This window comes from Myodes glareolus, chromosome 18, assembly GCF_982192425.1.
Source record: "Myodes glareolus chromosome 18, mMyoGla1.1, whole genome shotgun sequence".
In the NCBI taxonomy this organism is placed as follows: Eukaryota; Metazoa; Chordata; class Mammalia; order Rodentia; family Cricetidae; genus Myodes; species Myodes glareolus.
In genome coordinates, this window is record NC_142043.1 from 12,444,101 (window position 1) to 12,461,846 (window position 17,746).

Consider the following 17,746-nt stretch of genomic DNA (forward strand, 5'->3'; position numbering starts at 1 on the left):
AACGCTCCTCAACAGTGGCTGAATGTGTTTGAGACAGCGTGGCTCAGGAGGATTCTAGGCGTCACACAAAGGTATAGGCTGCACAGTGATGACATTAAGAAACATCTCCATCTACAGAAGGAAGGAAACTACAGGACACAGCAACGGTGCCTGAGATACTTTGGCCGTGTAATGAGAATGGATGACGGCAGATACCCGAAGACAGCACTGCTTGGAGGCATGCACAGGATAAAGCGAAGAGGAAGGCCCAGAAAACGCTGGACAGACAGCATAAAAACAGACTGTGGAACCTTGGGTATGGCAATAACACAGGCATCTAGGACTGCCCAGGACGGGAACAACTGGAGAACCGCCATAAACGGGCTGTCCGTGCATGCTTAGCATTGCCGGGTCATACATGATGAAATGATGATGCAGATAGGAACACACGTGTGTACACACATATGGAGATAGGTTGAGAAATGATGAAGCAGATAGGAACACGTGTATGTGCACACATATGGAGGTTGGTTGAGAAATGATGATGCAGCTAGGCGGCACACACATGTGTACACACATATGGAGATAGGTTGAGAAATGATGGTGCAGATGGGAACACACGTGTGTACACATATTAAGGAGGTAGGTTGAGAAATGATGGTGCAGATGGGAACACACGTGTGTACACACATATGGAGGTAGGTTGAGAAATGATGGTGCAGATGGGAACACACGTGTGTACACACATATGGAGACAGGCCGAGAAAGGGCCTTTCACTGCCCTGCAGCTCAATGACTAGACTAGATGGCTCATGGAACCCAAAGCTCTGCTCGTCTCTGTGCACCCCTGCCGCACAGCACAGCTGGGATCCTAAGGGCATACCACCACACGTGGCTTATGTTGCTTTTGGTACTTGAATTTGGTCCCCACACTTGCCGAGCAAGGACTCCACGGTAATACCTCTTCAGCACCAGCTTCTGCCTTCTGCTTCAGCTCTGCCTTGGGGCAGGTACTATGTTAACTTTTAAAAGTCTGTCTTTGGCTGGGCATAGTAGTGTATGTGCCCAAACTCAGTGCTTGGGAGGCAGAGGTCTTTGTGAGAGGCCAGCTTGGTCACACAGGGAGTTCCAGGCCAAATAGCCATATATGGAGACCCTGTCTCAGGTTAAAAAAAAAAAAAAAAAAGCCATCACTGGTCTGACCACCATGGCTTCTCTGAATCCTTCCTCACAGCCTGGGCGTTCACTGGCCATTCCTTCAGCTCAAATACCTCTCAGATTTCCTTGAGGTTCACACCCTTGCTGCCCAGCTCAGACACCTTATCTCAGTGATAAAGCCAGTCTGTGGTCCGCTCTTTTCCATCCCTGACACTCCTCTCTCCACCCTCACCTGGAAGCACGGTCCACAGGGGAGAAGCTGTTATGTCTGAGGTTTGTCACCATCAGTTGACCAGGCAGCAAGCCATTCTGGCCTCACTTCAAACAAGTCACTGTTAATAAAATGATGGCATGGGTGTGTGCCCTGCTGTTCTGATTTTAACATGACACTCTGGGCCTTGATAGCCAGGAGACCCTTCCTGGTACCCAGGCAATCCTGGCCCACAGTCCCCATCTGAACACTCTGTGGTTGGATGATCAAGAGTTAGGTACCAGACGCTTTTCCATGAGCGTGAGTGGTCAGATTAGTAATGGGGTACTCATGAGGAAGGCCATTCTCACATTGCATCTGGGTGTGTGTGTATCGTAGATTCGCCGGGGCTCACAGAATCCAGAGAAGGGATTTGGGTGTGCTGGTGTTGGAGTCAGTGACTGTGGGCCACCATGTGGGTGCTGGGAACTGAATTTGGGCCCATGGAAGAGCAGTCAGCACTTTTTTTTTTTTCTTTTTTTTTGAGACAAGGTTTCACTGTGTAACAGCTCTAGGTGTCTGGGCACTTGCTCTGTAGACCAGGCTGGCCTCAAAGTCAAAGTCAACCTGTCTCTGGCTCTGTCTCCTGAGTGCTGGGATTAAAGGTGTGAGCTGCCACCGCCCAGCTGCAGTGAGCATTCTCGGTGGCTGAGCAGGTCACTTTTTTGTTTGTTTTTCAAGACAGGGTTTCTCTAGTAGTCCTGGCTGTCCTGGAACTCACTAGGTAGGCCAGTCTGGCCTCAAACTCTGAGATCTGCTTGTCTCTGCCTCCTGAGGCATTTGCCACCACTGTGTGACCAGCCCACTCTTCTTTAAACATCAGAGTCTTCCAGGACTACTAATCTTCTGTAAAATATTTTTAATTTTTTTTATTATAATTTTGTGTGTTTGAGTGTTTTGTCTGCGTGTATGTCTGTGTACTACATGTATGCCCGGTACCTGAGCCTCCACGTACATTCTGGGAATTGAACCCAGGTCCTTTCCAGGGTCAAGTGCTTTTTTTCTGTTTGTTTTGCTTTTGTTTTTTTGAGGCAGGGTTTCTCTGTGTAGCCCTGGCCATCCTGGAACTCACATAGATCCACCTGCTTCTGCCTCCCAAGTGCTAGGATTAAAGGTCTGTGGTCCGCCTTGCTGGAACAAGTGCTCCTAACCACTGAGCCAACCCTCCAGCCTGGTGAAACACTTTTAATAGGCGCTCTCAGCTACAAGAGCCCGGACCTTCACATTGTTGGGGTTGATGCTTCTCAGTTCGCGTTGGTTTCCTCGCGTCTCCTGGTGTCAGGTGGCCCAGGTGCTCTCTTCGGCTTGGTACCTGTCCTCCGGCTGCAGCTCCTCGGCCTCAGCCTCAGGAAGGCCATGTGGCTCCATGCCAGCTCCAGATGCTTGCTCATTCCTTTGGGTCCTGAGTGGGCCTGGTCAGAGCTGGCTGAGTGCGTAATCCCGGGCTGTCCCGAGGGCAGCCTCCAGGTCAGCAGTGTGTCCAGTCCCCTGTGCTATCATGCGAGAGCCCCAAGCCTTGCCTCCCATGTGGCTGCACACGGCCAGTGCCCAGGCTTCTGCTGTGAAGGTGGGCGTGGCACCCTGGGGGAGAGAATTAGGAGGGGGAAGCCATGTGGAGCAGTCCCCACTGTCACTATTCATTTTGCAGACCCTTGGGACTGTAGTCAGCAGCAATGAGCACCCTCCCCCAGGCTGGGCACAGGGCAGGGGCACTTGGTGAGGCAGTAAGGAAAGAGCTGGACTGGGAATGTGTACGGAAGTAATGAGCGCCTGGGACTTATTTGCAAGGAATTGAGGCCTAAGAGGCAGGTGACTAAGAAACCTCACAATGCCTTCTGGGAAAGGGGAGGGGGTGGCTTTGGGGACAAGGAGAGATCACTCTATTCCTGTCACAGGTTATATTCCCCTACCCTAGATCTTCTGCTTGGAAGGAATAAGAGGTGGAACCAGAGTGAGTTAGGGGCCACTTAGGGTGGGCCCTTGGGACCCTCTCACCTGGGCCACCTGGCAGGCACACAGGACACCGCCAGTGGGCTGGGGGCTGAGCAGCAGCACAGACATGCTGGGGGCCTTCTCGCACAGCTGCCGCACCACCTTTACCAGCACCTGCGTGAGGACGACAGAGCGATCTACCCTGCCCCAGATGCCCCGGCAGGGTTCGGTCTTCTGCAGGCCCCAGGCAGTTGTCCCCGCCCCCGCACGGTACTCACCGAGAGGGACTCAACGGAGACAGTGTCCACAATCAGAGGCCCCTCCGAGTGCCGTTTCAAGAGCTCCTGGGATTTCTCTGCAGCCTGTGGGGCAGGAAGAGCAGCAGAGGGGTCGGGCATGGATATTCTGCTTCTGAACCGAGACCTGTCTAGCAGCCCCTTCCTTCCCCTGCCTGGCTTGACCTGCTTTCCTGGGTTCCATCTGTGACCTTCTGCAATGGCCTCACCACCTCTATTCTGTTTTAGGGCCTTTAAAAGTTGCTGAAGGAGCGAGGAGGAAGGCCAGATGGCACAGATGGACTGGGAGGGACTAGGAACCGACAGGCAAGGAGCAATTAAGCTACCTGGCATTCGAGTCTATGGGAAGGGCTGGGGGAGAGCTACGGTCGGGCAGAGTTGGGAATGGTTTGGGGATACGGTGCCTGGTAGCAGATCAAGCAGGAAGCTGCCCCTGACTCCTATCCCAGTCCTGGCAGCTTCCTAGGATTGGTGCGGTGATGTCAGAGTACCAGGCACGGCTGCCCCTTCTCTCACCTGGCCCTTCTCCAGTTTCCGGATGGCAGTGTTGGCACGGCGCTGTAGTGTCTTCAGTGTGGTCTGTAGCTCCTGCCGCTGCCACTGAGGCATCACAGCCGAGTCTATGACCTACGGCCAGAGCTGTGTGTCACCCTTGCCAGAGCTTCAGAGACAGGACTGGCAGAGCCTGGGCAGACGCCATACCCTCCCTGAAGACAGACATGGGCCAGCTGGAAGGCTGGAGAGGGTCGGGAAGGATCCAGGAAAGTATGGGGAAGGAACAGGGCCGGCGGAAGGTAGGGAGTCCAGTAGTGAGGGTGGTCTGACCTCAGTGAGACGTCCTATGTCCTTAGATAGCCGATGTGCCTCTGGCAGGTCCCGGCTGCCCCGACTTAGCCGCTCCCTGACTGCTTCCACTTCCTGAGACAGGCTCTGGCCCACCTCTCGGGCCTATGGGAGGGCGCAAGAAAGTGAAGGCTCCCAGACTTACCCTCACCCGCTCCCAGGACAGGGTCTCGTATCTCACTGCAATCAGGGCCATGTTAGAAATGTTGACCAGAGGGGACACCAGCCCTACATGAGCAGTGGCTAGCAGTTGCTACAGCACAGCAGTGTGTGTATAGGGATGCAGGCTATAGCACTGGGCGTGCCCGAGCCTGAGTGTCAGCTGTGTGTGTGACTCTCACCCCCCACAGCCAGAGGTCTCCAGGACTTCTAGCACTCTAACCTGTTGGGCCTGCTCCCCGGTGATGGCCAGTAGGCGAGTGATGCCCTTGACCAGCTGCCGATCCCCAATGATCACCAGATCCCCCACAGCCCCGGTACGTAGCAGGTGCCTATAAGGAAGGTGGAAATAGGGGTGATGATGGAGAGAAAGAAGGGAGAAGTCCGAGCCCAAAGCAAGGCAGGTGGTGACGACCCAGGGTCCCGGGACAGGGTGGGAAGAGCGACTCACGTTCCACAGCAGAGTTCCACCGAAGTCTGCAGTGCAGCCTGGGAGGCTGGTGCCAGGGCATGGGCCACGGGAACGCCCACTGAAACTACCCGCACGGGGTCTGGGTACACCTGAGGTGAAGGCAGGACAAGGGCTCTTAGCTGCCTGTGAAGGGCAGGGGAAGCCCTCTGGGGTCACCCTCTACCGCTCACCTCATCTAGCGAGCGAAGGCCGGGGATGTGGGCGGTGTGTGCCAGGGGTACCTCCTCCATATACACAGCCTTATCCTGCCCCACAGCCTCCTGCACGTAGCTCTCTACTGTCTGGAGCTGCTCGGTGGTCAGTGGGGCCTGGGGGTGGTGCAAGGGAACAAGGAAGGTGAGGAGCAGCCAGAGGTTGTGTCCTGAGTAGAGGGGACTAGCTGAGGTGGGGTTCCACAGGACAGACTGGTGGTGCTGATCCAGGCCCTTGGACCAGTCCACTCACCATGCATGTCTTGCAGCATGCCATTTCCCATAATGCCTCTCTGTGCCCAGCTTACCTGGGTAGCCACATCAAAGCGGAGCCGCTCAGGGTTGAGATGGGAGCCCCGCTGCTCAGTGGTGGGCCCGAGGGTCTGTCGAAGTGCCCAGTTCAGCAGGTGGGTGGCTGTGTGCTTCACCATGCATCCCATTCGCCAGGCCTGGAACACTTTTGTCACCCAGAGCCCTGGGTGAGGGCGGGAGTGGGGAGGGAGGGGGAGCGGCTGGAGTAGGGAGGGCTCTTACCTTATCCACATATAGCTGCACTTGGTCCCCCACCTGCAAGCACTCGGGGGCCATGGCCTCATGCAGGATGAAGCCCCCACAGGCCTGCGCCCGGGCCACAGGGAACAGTACATCCTGGGGAGAACAAGGCCAAGGTGCCACAGTGACTGCCTGCGGTCATCCCTCCACTTGGATGCCCCCGGCCTCGCTTTGGCCTCCCACAGAAATCAGGCCGAGGTGCTGGATGCTCACCTGCTGCCCTGCACGAACAAGGTAGCCACGGTCTGAAGCCTGACCCCCTTGTTCGGCGTAGAAGTTGGTTCTGTCCAACAGGAGGCCACAGCGCTGGCCTGCCCCCACAGAGGTCACAGTTGTCCCATCCTCTGAATACAGCTGTAGTACTTGGGCCTCACAGAGGCCAAATTCTGCCAGAGGCATAAGGATTATCAGTGGTAGGGCCTGGGGATGTGATGGGTTTGGAATTTGAGGGAAAGGCATTTGACTTTGGAGGGTGAACTAGGGAAGGCGGTTCTAGAGGAAAAAGGCAGTGACCCCTGCTGGGGACTCTGGGGAATGCAGGAGGCTGGTGGGCACCATGTCTTTCCTTTCGAGTCAAGGTCAGGTAAGCTTGTGACTCAGGGTCTAGGTTCTCACCGTAATCCCCGTTTGGTCGCAGAGAGTAGTTATACTTAGGGCTGTCATCAGTTGGGGGTACCCCATGACGGCGCAGCTCCTCCAGTGCGTGGACATCAAGACACATTCCTTCCTCCTGAACTGGCTCTGCCTGCTGGGCCCGGTGCTGCAGGACAAGTGTGTGTGTGTGTGTGTGTGTGTGCGTGTGTGTGTGTGTGCGCGCGTGCACGCGTGAGCGCGTGCACTCACGGGGGTGGGGGAAGAAGGGGGAAAGCCTGCATTTGGGCACTTTGGGAGCAGGCCTCCTAGCCCACAACCACCCCTGGGGAACCCCTCTCTAGGACACTGTGTTGACTTCCTCTCTTCTGCTCTTGTTTGGTCCCTGGGGCTGATAATCCTCTTTACGGACTAAGTGGGACTGAGGCTCTGTCCCCTCTCCCGTTGAGATGCTAGGACAGATCCCACCTCAGCTTCCAATTCAATGACTAACTGTACATCTTGCCCCAGTTCAGGGATGAGAGAGGGACCAGCTGTCTGTACCTGAGCCTCCTTCTGGGTTAGTTCCTCCAGTCCTGCAGCGTCCAGCTGCACCCCTTTCTCCTCCAGCATTAGCTCCACCAGATCCAGGGGAATCCCCAGGTTCCCAGCCAGTGACAATGACCAGGCTACCTCAGCTGAGGAAAGAGAGCAGAATGTTGAGGATGGGGGAGGATTGAGCAAGCAGGCTCAGGTTTTCTCAGCCACACATAGTTCGCTAGAGCCCCCCACCCCTATATTAGGTCCTCTCAGGTGAGGAGCCACCTTCAAGCTTCAGGCTCCAAGGTCAACAAAGGGAGCCTAACAGTTTAAGTATGAAGCTGATACGGGAGCAAGGGATGGGAGGCAGACCTGGATGGACAGTTAGGAGAGGGGGTGGCAGGGCAGGGCTTCTGTCGTGGTCAGGTCAAGCACCTGCAAGAAACTTCTAGGCCCCTGGCAGGCTGAAAGCTGCTGCCTTTGCGTCTCTGCTTTAGCTAGGCTCCCAGCTCACCAGGGAACAAATCAGAAGGCCCCAAGCGCTTCACGGTGCGATCAATGATCCGCCGGCCTCGCTGCAGAGAGGCTAGGAAGGCTGCCTCATCCTCGGACACCAGGCTGGCTATCTGAACCAAGGCAGGGCAGAGTGGAGCTGTGTTTCCTTGGAAACAGGCAGCTCCCGTCTCCCCAAGCGAGTCAGTACCTGGGCTGAGTTCTTCTGGAGTTCTGGATAAGCAGTTCCCTAGGGGTGTAGAACGTGGAGAAGGTGAACAGCCCACCCTTCCTCCCTACCCCGGCAGCAAGGGACACCTGCCCTGGAGGCTAAGATGCTCTGAGAACTGGAGAACTCAAACAGGGAAGTGGTTTCCCAGGGGGGCAGGCATACAAGTGGAAGGGAACCCCATGGTCAAAGGTCCAGCAGCCTGAAGCAAGGATTTTTCCAAGGTCTCTGCTTTTTGTGAGCAAGACCAGCTTTCTCAGCCTCCTTGATGTGGTGCAGGACTGGACAGTGAGGGTGGGGCATGTCGGGGCTCTGTGGTAGGCTCCCAAGGGCCCAGGAGGCATGCAGAAAGGAGGAAACTCTGCACTTACCAATGTCTCCACCACCACTGGCACCAGGCTGCCTAGAAAGCCAGGCGGGGCCCGCAAGACCTCTGTGGAGAAGCGCACAGCTCGGCGGAGAATCCGGCGAAGGACTAGCCTAGAGGGGTTCACAGCCCAGGTATGAACTCCTAGTGTCATCTGACCAGCAAAACGGGGAGTGGGTGCTTGCCCTATGCCTTCTGAGTGCTAGACCTCACTTCCTCTCCCCCTTCCCCTCCTTCCCTCCTAACCCTGCCACCCCTGCAGCACCTGCCCTTCCAGACTCACGGGGCACCTGACATCCCTGGGGAGACACCATCAGCAATGCAGACACTGAGCGTGCGGATGTGATCGGCCACGACTCGATAGGCTGTGTCTATGCGTCCCTCATCGGCTGCCCCTACCCGGCCAGAGTAAGGGGGCACCCCACAGCCCTGAAAAGCAGGAAAACAGGCACAGCTGTTGCCCCTGCATGCACAGGCAGGTGCCCGTCTCTGCCCTAAAACTGACCACATCAGAACAGAATCCAAGGAAGGAGTCACGTGAGAATTCGGAGTGCCTATGAAGACCCAGGGGAAACAAGAGTACTGTGACCTCAGTCTTCACAACACAAATCTGTTCTTGGTGTGTGTTCTTGTGCTCCTCCCAGGTGTGGCAGACAGGAGCGAGTTCACTTCAGCTGCTGTTATTTACCTACCTCTGGAAAAGACATGGTTTTTGCCGTGTGTGGCTTGTCCTTGTGACTGTATACTTTATACAGTGTGACTCTCCTTAACCCTCCAAGTATAAATCGTCTGACACTCTGAATAAAGTTGGCTATTGCATGAGGCTTTAGTCGGCCAGGTTCACGCCACCAAAGAGAGTGGTAATGACACCCAGAATGGCATTCCCAACACTTGGGAGGCAGAGGCAGGTGGATCTCTGTTGAGTTTGAGGCCAGTGTGGTCCACAGAGCTACTTCCAGGACAACCAGGACTATACAGAGAAAAACCCTATCTCGAAAAAACCAAAACCAAAACCCCTAAAACCAAACAAACACAATAGCCGTCTGGAAAAGCCGATGGTGGGCTGGGACTTGCTGGCCTGTGTGGGGTGCATGCTGAGCTAAAAGGCCCATCGTGGCCATGGCCTGCTAAATTTCCACTGGGAGAGCGGAAGAACACGCCATCTGTGCCGACTAATAGTATGTCACCTTGACACAAGCTAGAGTCGGCTTTTGGAAAAAGGAACCTCACTTGAGAAAACGCCCCACCATAGTGGTGAGGCTGTGGTACATTTTCTTGGTTGATGACTGAGGTGGAGGGTTCAGCTCACTGCGGACAGAGCCTCTCCTGCGCTGGTGGTCCTGGGTCCTCTAAGAAAGCAGGCTAAACAAGCCACAGTGAGCGTGCAATACGTAGTGACCCTCCTCAGGCTTTGCTTTGTTCCTGCCCCGGCTTAATTGATGTGACTAACTGGAAGAAAAATCACAATAAACTCTCCCCCTCCAAGATGCTTACACTCATAGAGTTTATCACAGCAACAGAAACCCCAAGACACCAACCATCCCTAAAACAGCCTCTTTAGAGGGCACTATCACCCTTGTTTGCTTTACTATTTATTTATTGAGACAGGTTCTTACTATGTATCTCTGGCTGGCCTCGAATTTGCAATGCAGATCAAGGTGGCCTCAAACTCACAGGAATCCACCTGCAAATGCCTGGCCTCAAAGCTTGACTTAAAGAAGAGGAAAAAGGGTTTGCAAATGTGGTTCAGTTGGTTAAATGCTTACTTAACATGTATGTAGTCCTGGTTCAACGCCCTAGCACCACATAAAACTGGGCATAGTGGCATACTTCAGTAATCCCAGAACTTGAAAAAAGGCAGGAGGATCTGAAGTTCAAAGCCATCCTCAGTTATCTGGCAAGTTCGAAGCCAGCTTAGACCAGACTGTCTAGTTAAAAAGAGATAGAGAATAGCCCAGTGGTGGTGATAGTGGTCTATCGCCTTTAGTCTCAATACTCCTGAGGCAGAGGCAGGTGATCTCTGAGTTCAAGGTCAGCCTGGTCTATAAAGTGAGTTCCAGGACAGCCAAGGCTACAAGAGAAACCTTGTCTCAAAAGAATGACAAAAATCAACAAATAAAATTTAAAAAATTAAAAACTAAAAGTATCTGGGCGGTGGTAGTGCACACCTTTAACACCAGCCAGGATTAAAGAGGCAGGTGGAGGCAGGTGAATCACTGAGTTCAAGGCCAGTCTGGCCTAGAGAGCAAGTTCCAAGAAAAGTTCCAAAGCTACACAAACCCTCTCTTGAAAAACCAACCAACCAAACCAAATCAATCAAACAAACAAACAGATAAAGCTATGTGAGACCATTAGCTCCTTAGGAGCAGATGCGAAATCTGGGCCAGGCAGGTGGGACTCCATGCTTGCCTCTCTGATCATCCTAGAGGTAGGATTGGGGCCAGGGAGAGGAGTGGGGGAAGCTGATATACATGTACTTAAATGTGCCCCGGTGGGCCACTTAATCTGCATAGCTCCAAACATACCCTAGTGCAGGCTTGTGTTAGATGCCCTGCCACCCACTATGCTGCTTAAGCCACTCCCCCAACCCCACCCACGAATGGGTCTTCTCCTTTGACCTCTGTGTCGTCTATCTGCCACCACCTATGCCGCACGCACTCCTCCCCTGGCTTTTGCCTGGGTTGATAACAGAGCAGCAGCTTTCTGGTTTTCACTGTCTTCTGGTCCCAGCTCATCCTCCACACAGCAACAGCACTGCCCTTGTGGGAGTGCGTGGCAGATCTTGCATCCCCTCCACCTGGGCTTTTCTGTGCATGTGCAGAATAAAAGTTCTCTTTGGACTTCAGGACCCGCAAGATGGGACCCTTGCTACCGGCTTTGCAGGAAACTATTTGTAAAAACGTCCTTTCCCTGAGCACAGGCCACTGCCATAGGACTCTAAGCCGCTTCCCAGCAGCAGATAGCATCCATTTCCCCACCTCTGGTGTGGAGGTGCGTACCCGCCATTCCAGCACTTAAGGGGGTAAAAGCAACAGAATCAGGAGTTCAAGGTCATCTCTGGCTACACAGAGGTCCCAGTTCAAAAAGAAAAAGAATACAAGGAAGAACCCTTCTACACTCTGCCCTCCTTCCTGGAACCCTGCTGGGATGAGAACAAGCCTGTTCTAGAGCAAGTCAGCTAGATGACAGCAGACACACGGCTTAGCCACCCTACTGCCCCAAACTGACAGCCAACCAGTGCCTAGAAGTAGAGCTGCCTTGTGGTCAACCACAGATGTCTGGACGAGCTCACGCGTGACCAAAAGGATGACCCAGAAAAGGTGGCCTGGCCTGTGCCAATGCCCACAGACTCCTGGACAGGGTCGCATTGCCGCCTTATAGCACTGGTATACCCACAGCGAAAGCTCTCTGGCCCCACCCACGTCACACAGGATTCTACGGCAGCTACCTGGCTGTCTTTCTTGTCTTCCCGGAAGGCAGAAACTATTAAAAGGGCCTGGAAAGGGGAAGAAGGTCCCTAGCCAGGGATCTAATTTGTCAGTACAACTGATAAAACTGAAGTCACCTAGAGATAGTGCTTGGCTTTCTAAAACTTTTCAAACAAGGCTGTTAAAAGTCACACGCTAGGGGCTGGAGAGGGGACTCAACAGTCAGGAGTACTTGCTGTTTTTCCTGAGGATCTGCGTTTGGTTCCCAGCACTCACACTAGGTGGCTCACAACCACCTGTGACTCCAGGTCCTTGTGATCTGATGCCCAGCCTTCTTCTGGTTTCTGTATGTACCTTCACACACTTCACACATACAACACACACACACACACACACACACATACTTAAAACAAAAAACAAAGAACCACAACAAACTATGTTAATTTGGGGCCAGGATATATAAACATTTGTGGCAGTAATTTTACTTTATTAGCACACTTATCTCAACCTTAAGTGTACACAAGGCACTTCAGAAAACCATCTTCTGCAATTTCATTTGCAGAAGGAATTCTTGGAAAAAAAAATAAACCAGTTTATATTTTAAATTTGATTAATCTTTAAACCTTGTAGAAAATGACACCCTTTCAGAAATATAACTTAAAAAACCACAGAGCCATAAATACAGCCACTGTGAAGGCATTGGAACACAGCTCTCCTAGGAAGCCTGCATGCATGTTTTGAGTGTATTTCTCCTCTACACCTCCATCTAAATACTTAATAAACTCACTCTTTGTTTCACTCTGACCTCCTGTGATGCAGTCAAGGACCCTGCTTTATCTGGGTGGAGGTCCTAAGGGGGTGGTGCTGGACTGCATCTCCTCGCCTTTGCTGACAATGCCGTATGTCAAGCATTTCCTGCCATGGCACCCACTGCCATCTGTCTGGAATAAGCTTTCAGTGCTGACTCTCTTTCAGGTTTTAGATCGAAGGTCGTCTCCCTGGCAAGTCGTGGCCACACAAGTGGTCTAAGGTCCTCTGTGACACCTCCACCAGCGGCTATCTGCAATGCTTGTTGCCTGCCTAGGGTCTGTGAGCTATGATCTTGTTCTTTCACACACTGATTTATTGTCTGCCACTCACTCATGCTTGAAGGCGATCTCCATTTCTACTTCGATCCTCTGTACCAAGCATAAAGGTTTGGATTAGTGGGCTAGTCAAGCCATGCCCTTCCACACAGCTTCTTTATTACAGCCACCTTAAAGAAAAAGGCAAGCCCTCTACCAAAAGCCAATGATACACCCTGTGTCAGAGAAGGCAGACATGGTTCCTAAAGACGACAGCCAAGGTTGTGATCTGGACCACAGTCCCCCTACACACACACACACACACACACACACACACACACAGAGCAACGGGGCTGAGGCAGAGGTGCACTCACCTGGTGGATGGCACTGAGCAATGGTGAGAACAGGTCCGTGTCATAGGTGGAACACTTGCCCTGCAGCACAGCCACCAGCCTTTCCAGGCCCATTCCTGTGTCCACGTGCCGCTGGGGCAGCGGGTGCAGGCTTCCATCCGCCTCTCTGGCCAGGGAAAAGGTGCAAGGTGAGGCCAGCTGGGTCTGACGGGTATGAGGCGGATGCTCAGGTTCAGCAGAAACCTGAGGACCCAGGGGCTGAGGGTAGCAGGAGCCTGCAGGACAGTGTCCTTATTCCCACCCCCTACACAAATGAAGATGATGACGGCCTGGAGTCCGATCCTTTCTCAAAAGGGTTAACTCCATCCTTCCTCTTGCTTGGGCCCTTGTCTGGACCCAGGCTGCCTACTAAGCCAGATTCATTGTCTTTAGAGAGGCATGTCAAAACATGTTAGAAGAAAATCTCAGTGATCACTAAATTCAACTGCACTATATGACAAGAGGCCAGAGGGCAGCAACCACCAGTTGAAACTGTCATGGACAAGGACTAGAATTAGGTCAGTTTCTATTTTTAAAAAAGCACGTGAGCTCAGCTAGGAACTAATGGTAGTTTCTGCCACCATTACCTGTTGTGCTGCATGAAGACCAGATTCCAGAGCTCCACCAGCTGAGGGGCTCCCACTCCCCCAGCCAGGTCATAGTGGATCTCAGTACAGGGTCCACAGGGCCCAGTGTCTCCCATCTCCCAGAAGTTCTCTTGGAGTCCAAAGGAAAGCACACGGCTGGCAGGCACTCTGGGGAGAAAGCCAGGTAAGTGCTGGGAGATGGGCATGCTTGGAAGTCAGCACCTCCTCTGCTGTGACAGCCTCTTAGCCAAGTCCAGCTCAGGAAGAGGGGGTCCCAGGGCTGAACCACAGCATGCTCACACATGCTCAACTCAGGATTTTGTACTGACAGTCTGCTTTCCAGTCTTCCTATTGCCGAGGGCAGACAGACGAAGGGGTTAACTTACCCCAAGCTGAGCCAGATGTCTCTGGTCTCCAGGTCTGGCTCCAGCCCTGTCTTGGAATCACCACCAAAGTAGGAGACCCATAACCTGTCCTCAGGGATCCCATAGACCTGAGTCAGCAGTTCCCAGGCCATGCTACACGCCTCTTCCTGCACGGGAAACCAGGGTGGAGAAGTCTCCGTGAGACCATCTGAGTTCATGAACCCAAGACAAAACCATCCTCACTACCCACCCTATTTTCGGACCAAGACATGGCCATTTCAGCCTTGAGTTCTTTCTGCCCAGAGAGTGTCTCCGCTCTTACAAAGTCCACCCACCTGACCTGGGGACTTTATGTCCAGTGACCATCCCAGCACTGCTGTTCGTGTAACTGTCATGCAACCGTCAGGCAGGAGCCACAGTCCCTCTCTTCAATTCCTTCCTGTTGTATGTCTCGGTGTGCATGTGTGTCTGTGTGTGCGTCTGTGTGTGTGCGCACACGTGCTCCAGGTGTGGGTATGTACACGTGAAACTGAAAGGACAACTATGGGTGACTGTACTCAGGTGCCTTCCACTTTTTGCTTCAAACAGGGTCTGTCACATTAGTTTAGAGTGTACGCCAGACTAGCTTGCCTGTGAACTCCCAAGGATCCTTTTGTCTCCACCTCCCATTTGGAAGCTCCAGAATTCTAGGCGCACAGTACTGGCCTTCACTTTTTATGTGAGTTCTGGGGGATCCACAAGCACTGCACAGAGCCCTGGAAACTCACCTTGAAATAGTCGCCCCCAAAAGCCCAGTTGCCAAGCATCTCAAAGAAGGTATGATGCGAGAGATCTCGGCCCACATCCTCCAGGTCATTGTGGCGACCTCCGGCCCGCACACATTTCTGACTGTTAGCCACACGCCGGAAGCCTGCCATCTCACTTCGTGGATCCACTGTGCCCAGGAAGATGGGCTTGAACTAGAAGCACATAAAAGCGGGGGAGGGGGCTCCTCAGTAGAAGGTTAAAGGGGGAGTGATGAAGATGGTTGTTCAAACTCAAGGCTATTTGTGACCCCAAGGGGGCAATGTGGCCTTGGCTCAGGGCATCCCAGGAGCTCAGGCAGGCATCTCTGGTGTGTGTGAAGCAGAGAAAAGGTAAATAAACCCAAACCAAAGACCTGAGCCTAGTAAAGGTGGTAAAATTTACAGATAAGAAGTGGTTGGACAGAGTCAAAGAACATAGCAAGCGTGCAATAAACACCTGCTTAACGGTTGAATTATATTTATTTAAATAGTCTTCCACCCTGAGCCTGACCCTCGCGGCTCCACATCTGCTGTCCAGGGATAATAAATTTAATTTCTTTCCACAAGTCTTCAAATTAATATCCCAAGTCCTACCCAGGCCCCTAATCATCGCACCCAGTGCCTCTTCCACAGGCGCTCTGAGTTCCGCCCAATTCTGAAGCTCCTTTCTCAGGCAAACTCCCGAGCTCCGCCCCCGATCGGTGAAGCCCCGCCCCTACCTGGTTCATGCCGGCATTGACGAAAAGCAGGCTGTGGTCGCCGCGCGGCCTCACGGAAGCGGAGGGCACCAGCCGGTGGCCATGACGATCCCGGAAGAAGCTCAGGAAGGCGTCCCTCACGGCCGCTCCGTGAAGTGGACGGGCCTCGGTGGAGAACTGCTGCCATGGGCACGACCTCCCGATGGCTCGCCGCAGCCTCCCGGCGGCAGCAGCCACCGACGCCGCCATCTTAGCTCCGGGCAACGGCTTCGCAGGGGCAAAGAGTGACGCGTGAAAGGAAACCTAGTGTTTCCCACAGCGGCCCCTGGCGGGTGGAAGACTTAGGGGGCAAGCCTCAGTTTCAGGTGGAAGTGATTCTGCAAGGACACCCCCCACCTCATCCCACCCCCCGCGAGAGGTACAACATACCGCTTTGCACATAGTAGTCCCTTAATTCATCCAGTATTAAACCGATATCATAAAAGGATCATTATGTGGCCTTCCTTTGAACGTTAGACAATATTAACCCAATGCCTCAGTTCCCAAGGTTTATATTCTGGTAGTAACAGTTGTTTGGTTATTGATTTTGTTGGGTTGCAGTGAACAGGTGTGGGTGCAGTTCCGTGTGATTTGTGCTATTCTAGGCCGGAGTGCCAAGGGATCATGCGTATTCGGGATTCATCTGGTCAATAAGTACAGAGCCCTGCCTAAGTGCCAAGCACTGCTCTGACCTTGCCATTTCCTCCTCTGCCCCGGGTTTTGGAGAGAGCCACTTTGTCCTAAGGGACTGAAGCAGGCGCTTTGGAGCAGAAGTCTGGTGGAGACAGAAGCCAAACTGCATCTGCTCCATTATTAATTGCTTAATGACATTTGGTCTTTTAATTTGCTCGGGGATGAGAGAATTCAGGTCTCCAGGTTAGGACAAAGCTGGTGGCTAAAGCTGCCCGGGATGACTTTCTGAGGCCTCCCAACGCCCTGAGGTTCCGTGTGTTTTGCTGAGGGTAAAGGATACCTGTCCCCCAGGCCCGGTGCCCTTGACTTCCTTTCCATGGTGACAGCAGTAACTGAGACACCCACAGGCCTTGTGGGAGCAGCTAGACGGCTCAGGGCTTCTCAGGACCTTGGCCTTTAGTCTGGGAAATTAAGCAGATCTGGAGAGAGAAAGGAATTTTCCAAATTTAAGACCCAATAGAGGAAACAGAACTGAGGTCTTTGTGGTCAGGCAGACGGCCTTGGCCACCCAGGGGGCTCTTTTGACCATCGGTCTTTCTGTGTTATTTGTGTCTTTTGAAGGTTTTTTGCTGGGAAAGCTTAGTCTATTTTGGACTTGAGTTTCTATAGTGATAGTAAATTCTGACGAGCCTGTCATATCTACCCCATGCTCCTCTGTTTTTCTCCCTTTTTCGAGTAGGTTAAAGTATTGTTTTGGTTTCCCCCAGTGTTTTTGGAACAGGTGGGGATTTCTGAGATTGGTGACCTTAAAAAAGACTGAGATTCCTCCCGGGAGACTGGTTTGCTGGGGAGGTGTAGCTCCTCAGGCTGGTTCAGTCACTGTAGAAGGGAATCTGTACTTTAGACTAACCTGGCTCTTGTGTGGCACTAGAATTTTAGAATTATCTTTTTTTTTTTCTGTTAATCTGGCATAATGGCTTGTACCTTTAATCCCAGCACTGGAGAGGCATAGGCAGGTGGATCTCGGTGAGTTCAAGACCAGCCTAGTCTACATACAGAGTTCCAGAACTTTCAATGACCTACACAGAGAGACCAGATCCTGTCTCACATTAAAAAAAAAAAGTAGCTTTATTGGTGAATAAAAAAAAGAAATAAAAAGGAAGACCTAGATATGGTGGAGGAAAAAGTTCATTATAGACATGAGGGAGAGCATAGTCAGAGGCAGGGACATCTGGGAGAGTCCAGAGAGAGCAGGACCCTGTGCCTGGCCATGTGAGGAGAGGGGGAGAGGAGAGAGGAGACCAGGGGACCAGAAGACCACGAGGCCCGGAGAGTAAAGGGTAGACAAAAAGGACCAGATAACCAAAATGGCTGGGTTATATAGGAAGGGGAATGGGGGAAGCACAGCCCAATCCCAGGGCTGGAGAAGTTTAAGATACTGGGTGGGATATGCCAGTCATATCCAGTTACAGGTAGGGACTGAGGATGCTGGGAGAACCTGGCGGGCAGGGTCTACTTTGATACGTAAAATGGACACCTCAGTTAGATATGTGTCCCAGGTTTGAGACCTAATAATTGGGCCTTTGCCTAGCATCTAAGGAAGCCCTGAGTTCCCCCACCAGCACTACATAAACTGGACACTGTGAGGCACACCTGTAATTCCAGCCCTCCAGAGGTAGATACAGGAGGATGGGAAGTTCAAAGTCATTCTTGGTTACACAGACA

The 17,746-nt window shown here is 52.8% G+C and overlaps 1 protein-coding gene across 1 annotated transcript; it reads right to left on the reverse strand.

Moving 5' to 3' along the window:
• Positions 1–2,557: 2,557 nt before the first annotated feature.
• Positions 2,558–15,621, reverse strand: Aars2 (alanyl-tRNA synthetase 2, mitochondrial). Its single transcript, XM_048445234.3, has 22 exons — positions 15,371–15,621; positions 14,634–14,825; positions 13,888–14,033; positions 13,502–13,669; positions 12,897–13,041; positions 8,314–8,459; positions 8,035–8,143; positions 7,646–7,684; positions 7,457–7,568; positions 6,967–7,100; positions 6,448–6,592; positions 6,046–6,218; positions 5,815–5,928; positions 5,589–5,729; positions 5,260–5,397; positions 5,069–5,178; positions 4,841–4,949; positions 4,441–4,563; positions 4,132–4,242; positions 3,598–3,681; positions 3,383–3,493; positions 2,558–2,968 (listed from the first exon to the last, which is right to left on the reverse strand). The coding sequence occupies exons 1-22, from the start codon at positions 15,596–15,598 to the stop codon at positions 2,804–2,806; spliced, it is 2,943 nt and encodes a 980-aa protein (XP_048301191.3). The 5' UTR covers positions 15,599–15,621; the 3' UTR covers positions 2,558–2,803.
• Positions 15,622–17,746: the final 2,125 nt, after the last annotated feature.

Bases quoted from the DNA above. Each gene is read 5' to 3' on its own strand.
- Aars2 (XM_048445234.3), bottom strand. From the start codon at position 15,598: ATGGCGGCGTCGGTGGCTGCTGCCGCCGGGAGGCTGCGGCGAGCCATC. The intron at 4,950-5,068 runs GTGAGTCGCTCT...CCTTCCTTATAG, and splicing joins GTGGAACTCTGCTGTGGAAC to GCACCTGCTACGTACCGGGG. The intron at 3,682-4,131 runs GTGAGAGAAGGG...CCTGCCCCACAG, and splicing joins GGAAACTGGAGAAGGGCCAG to GCTGCAGAGAAATCCCAGGA.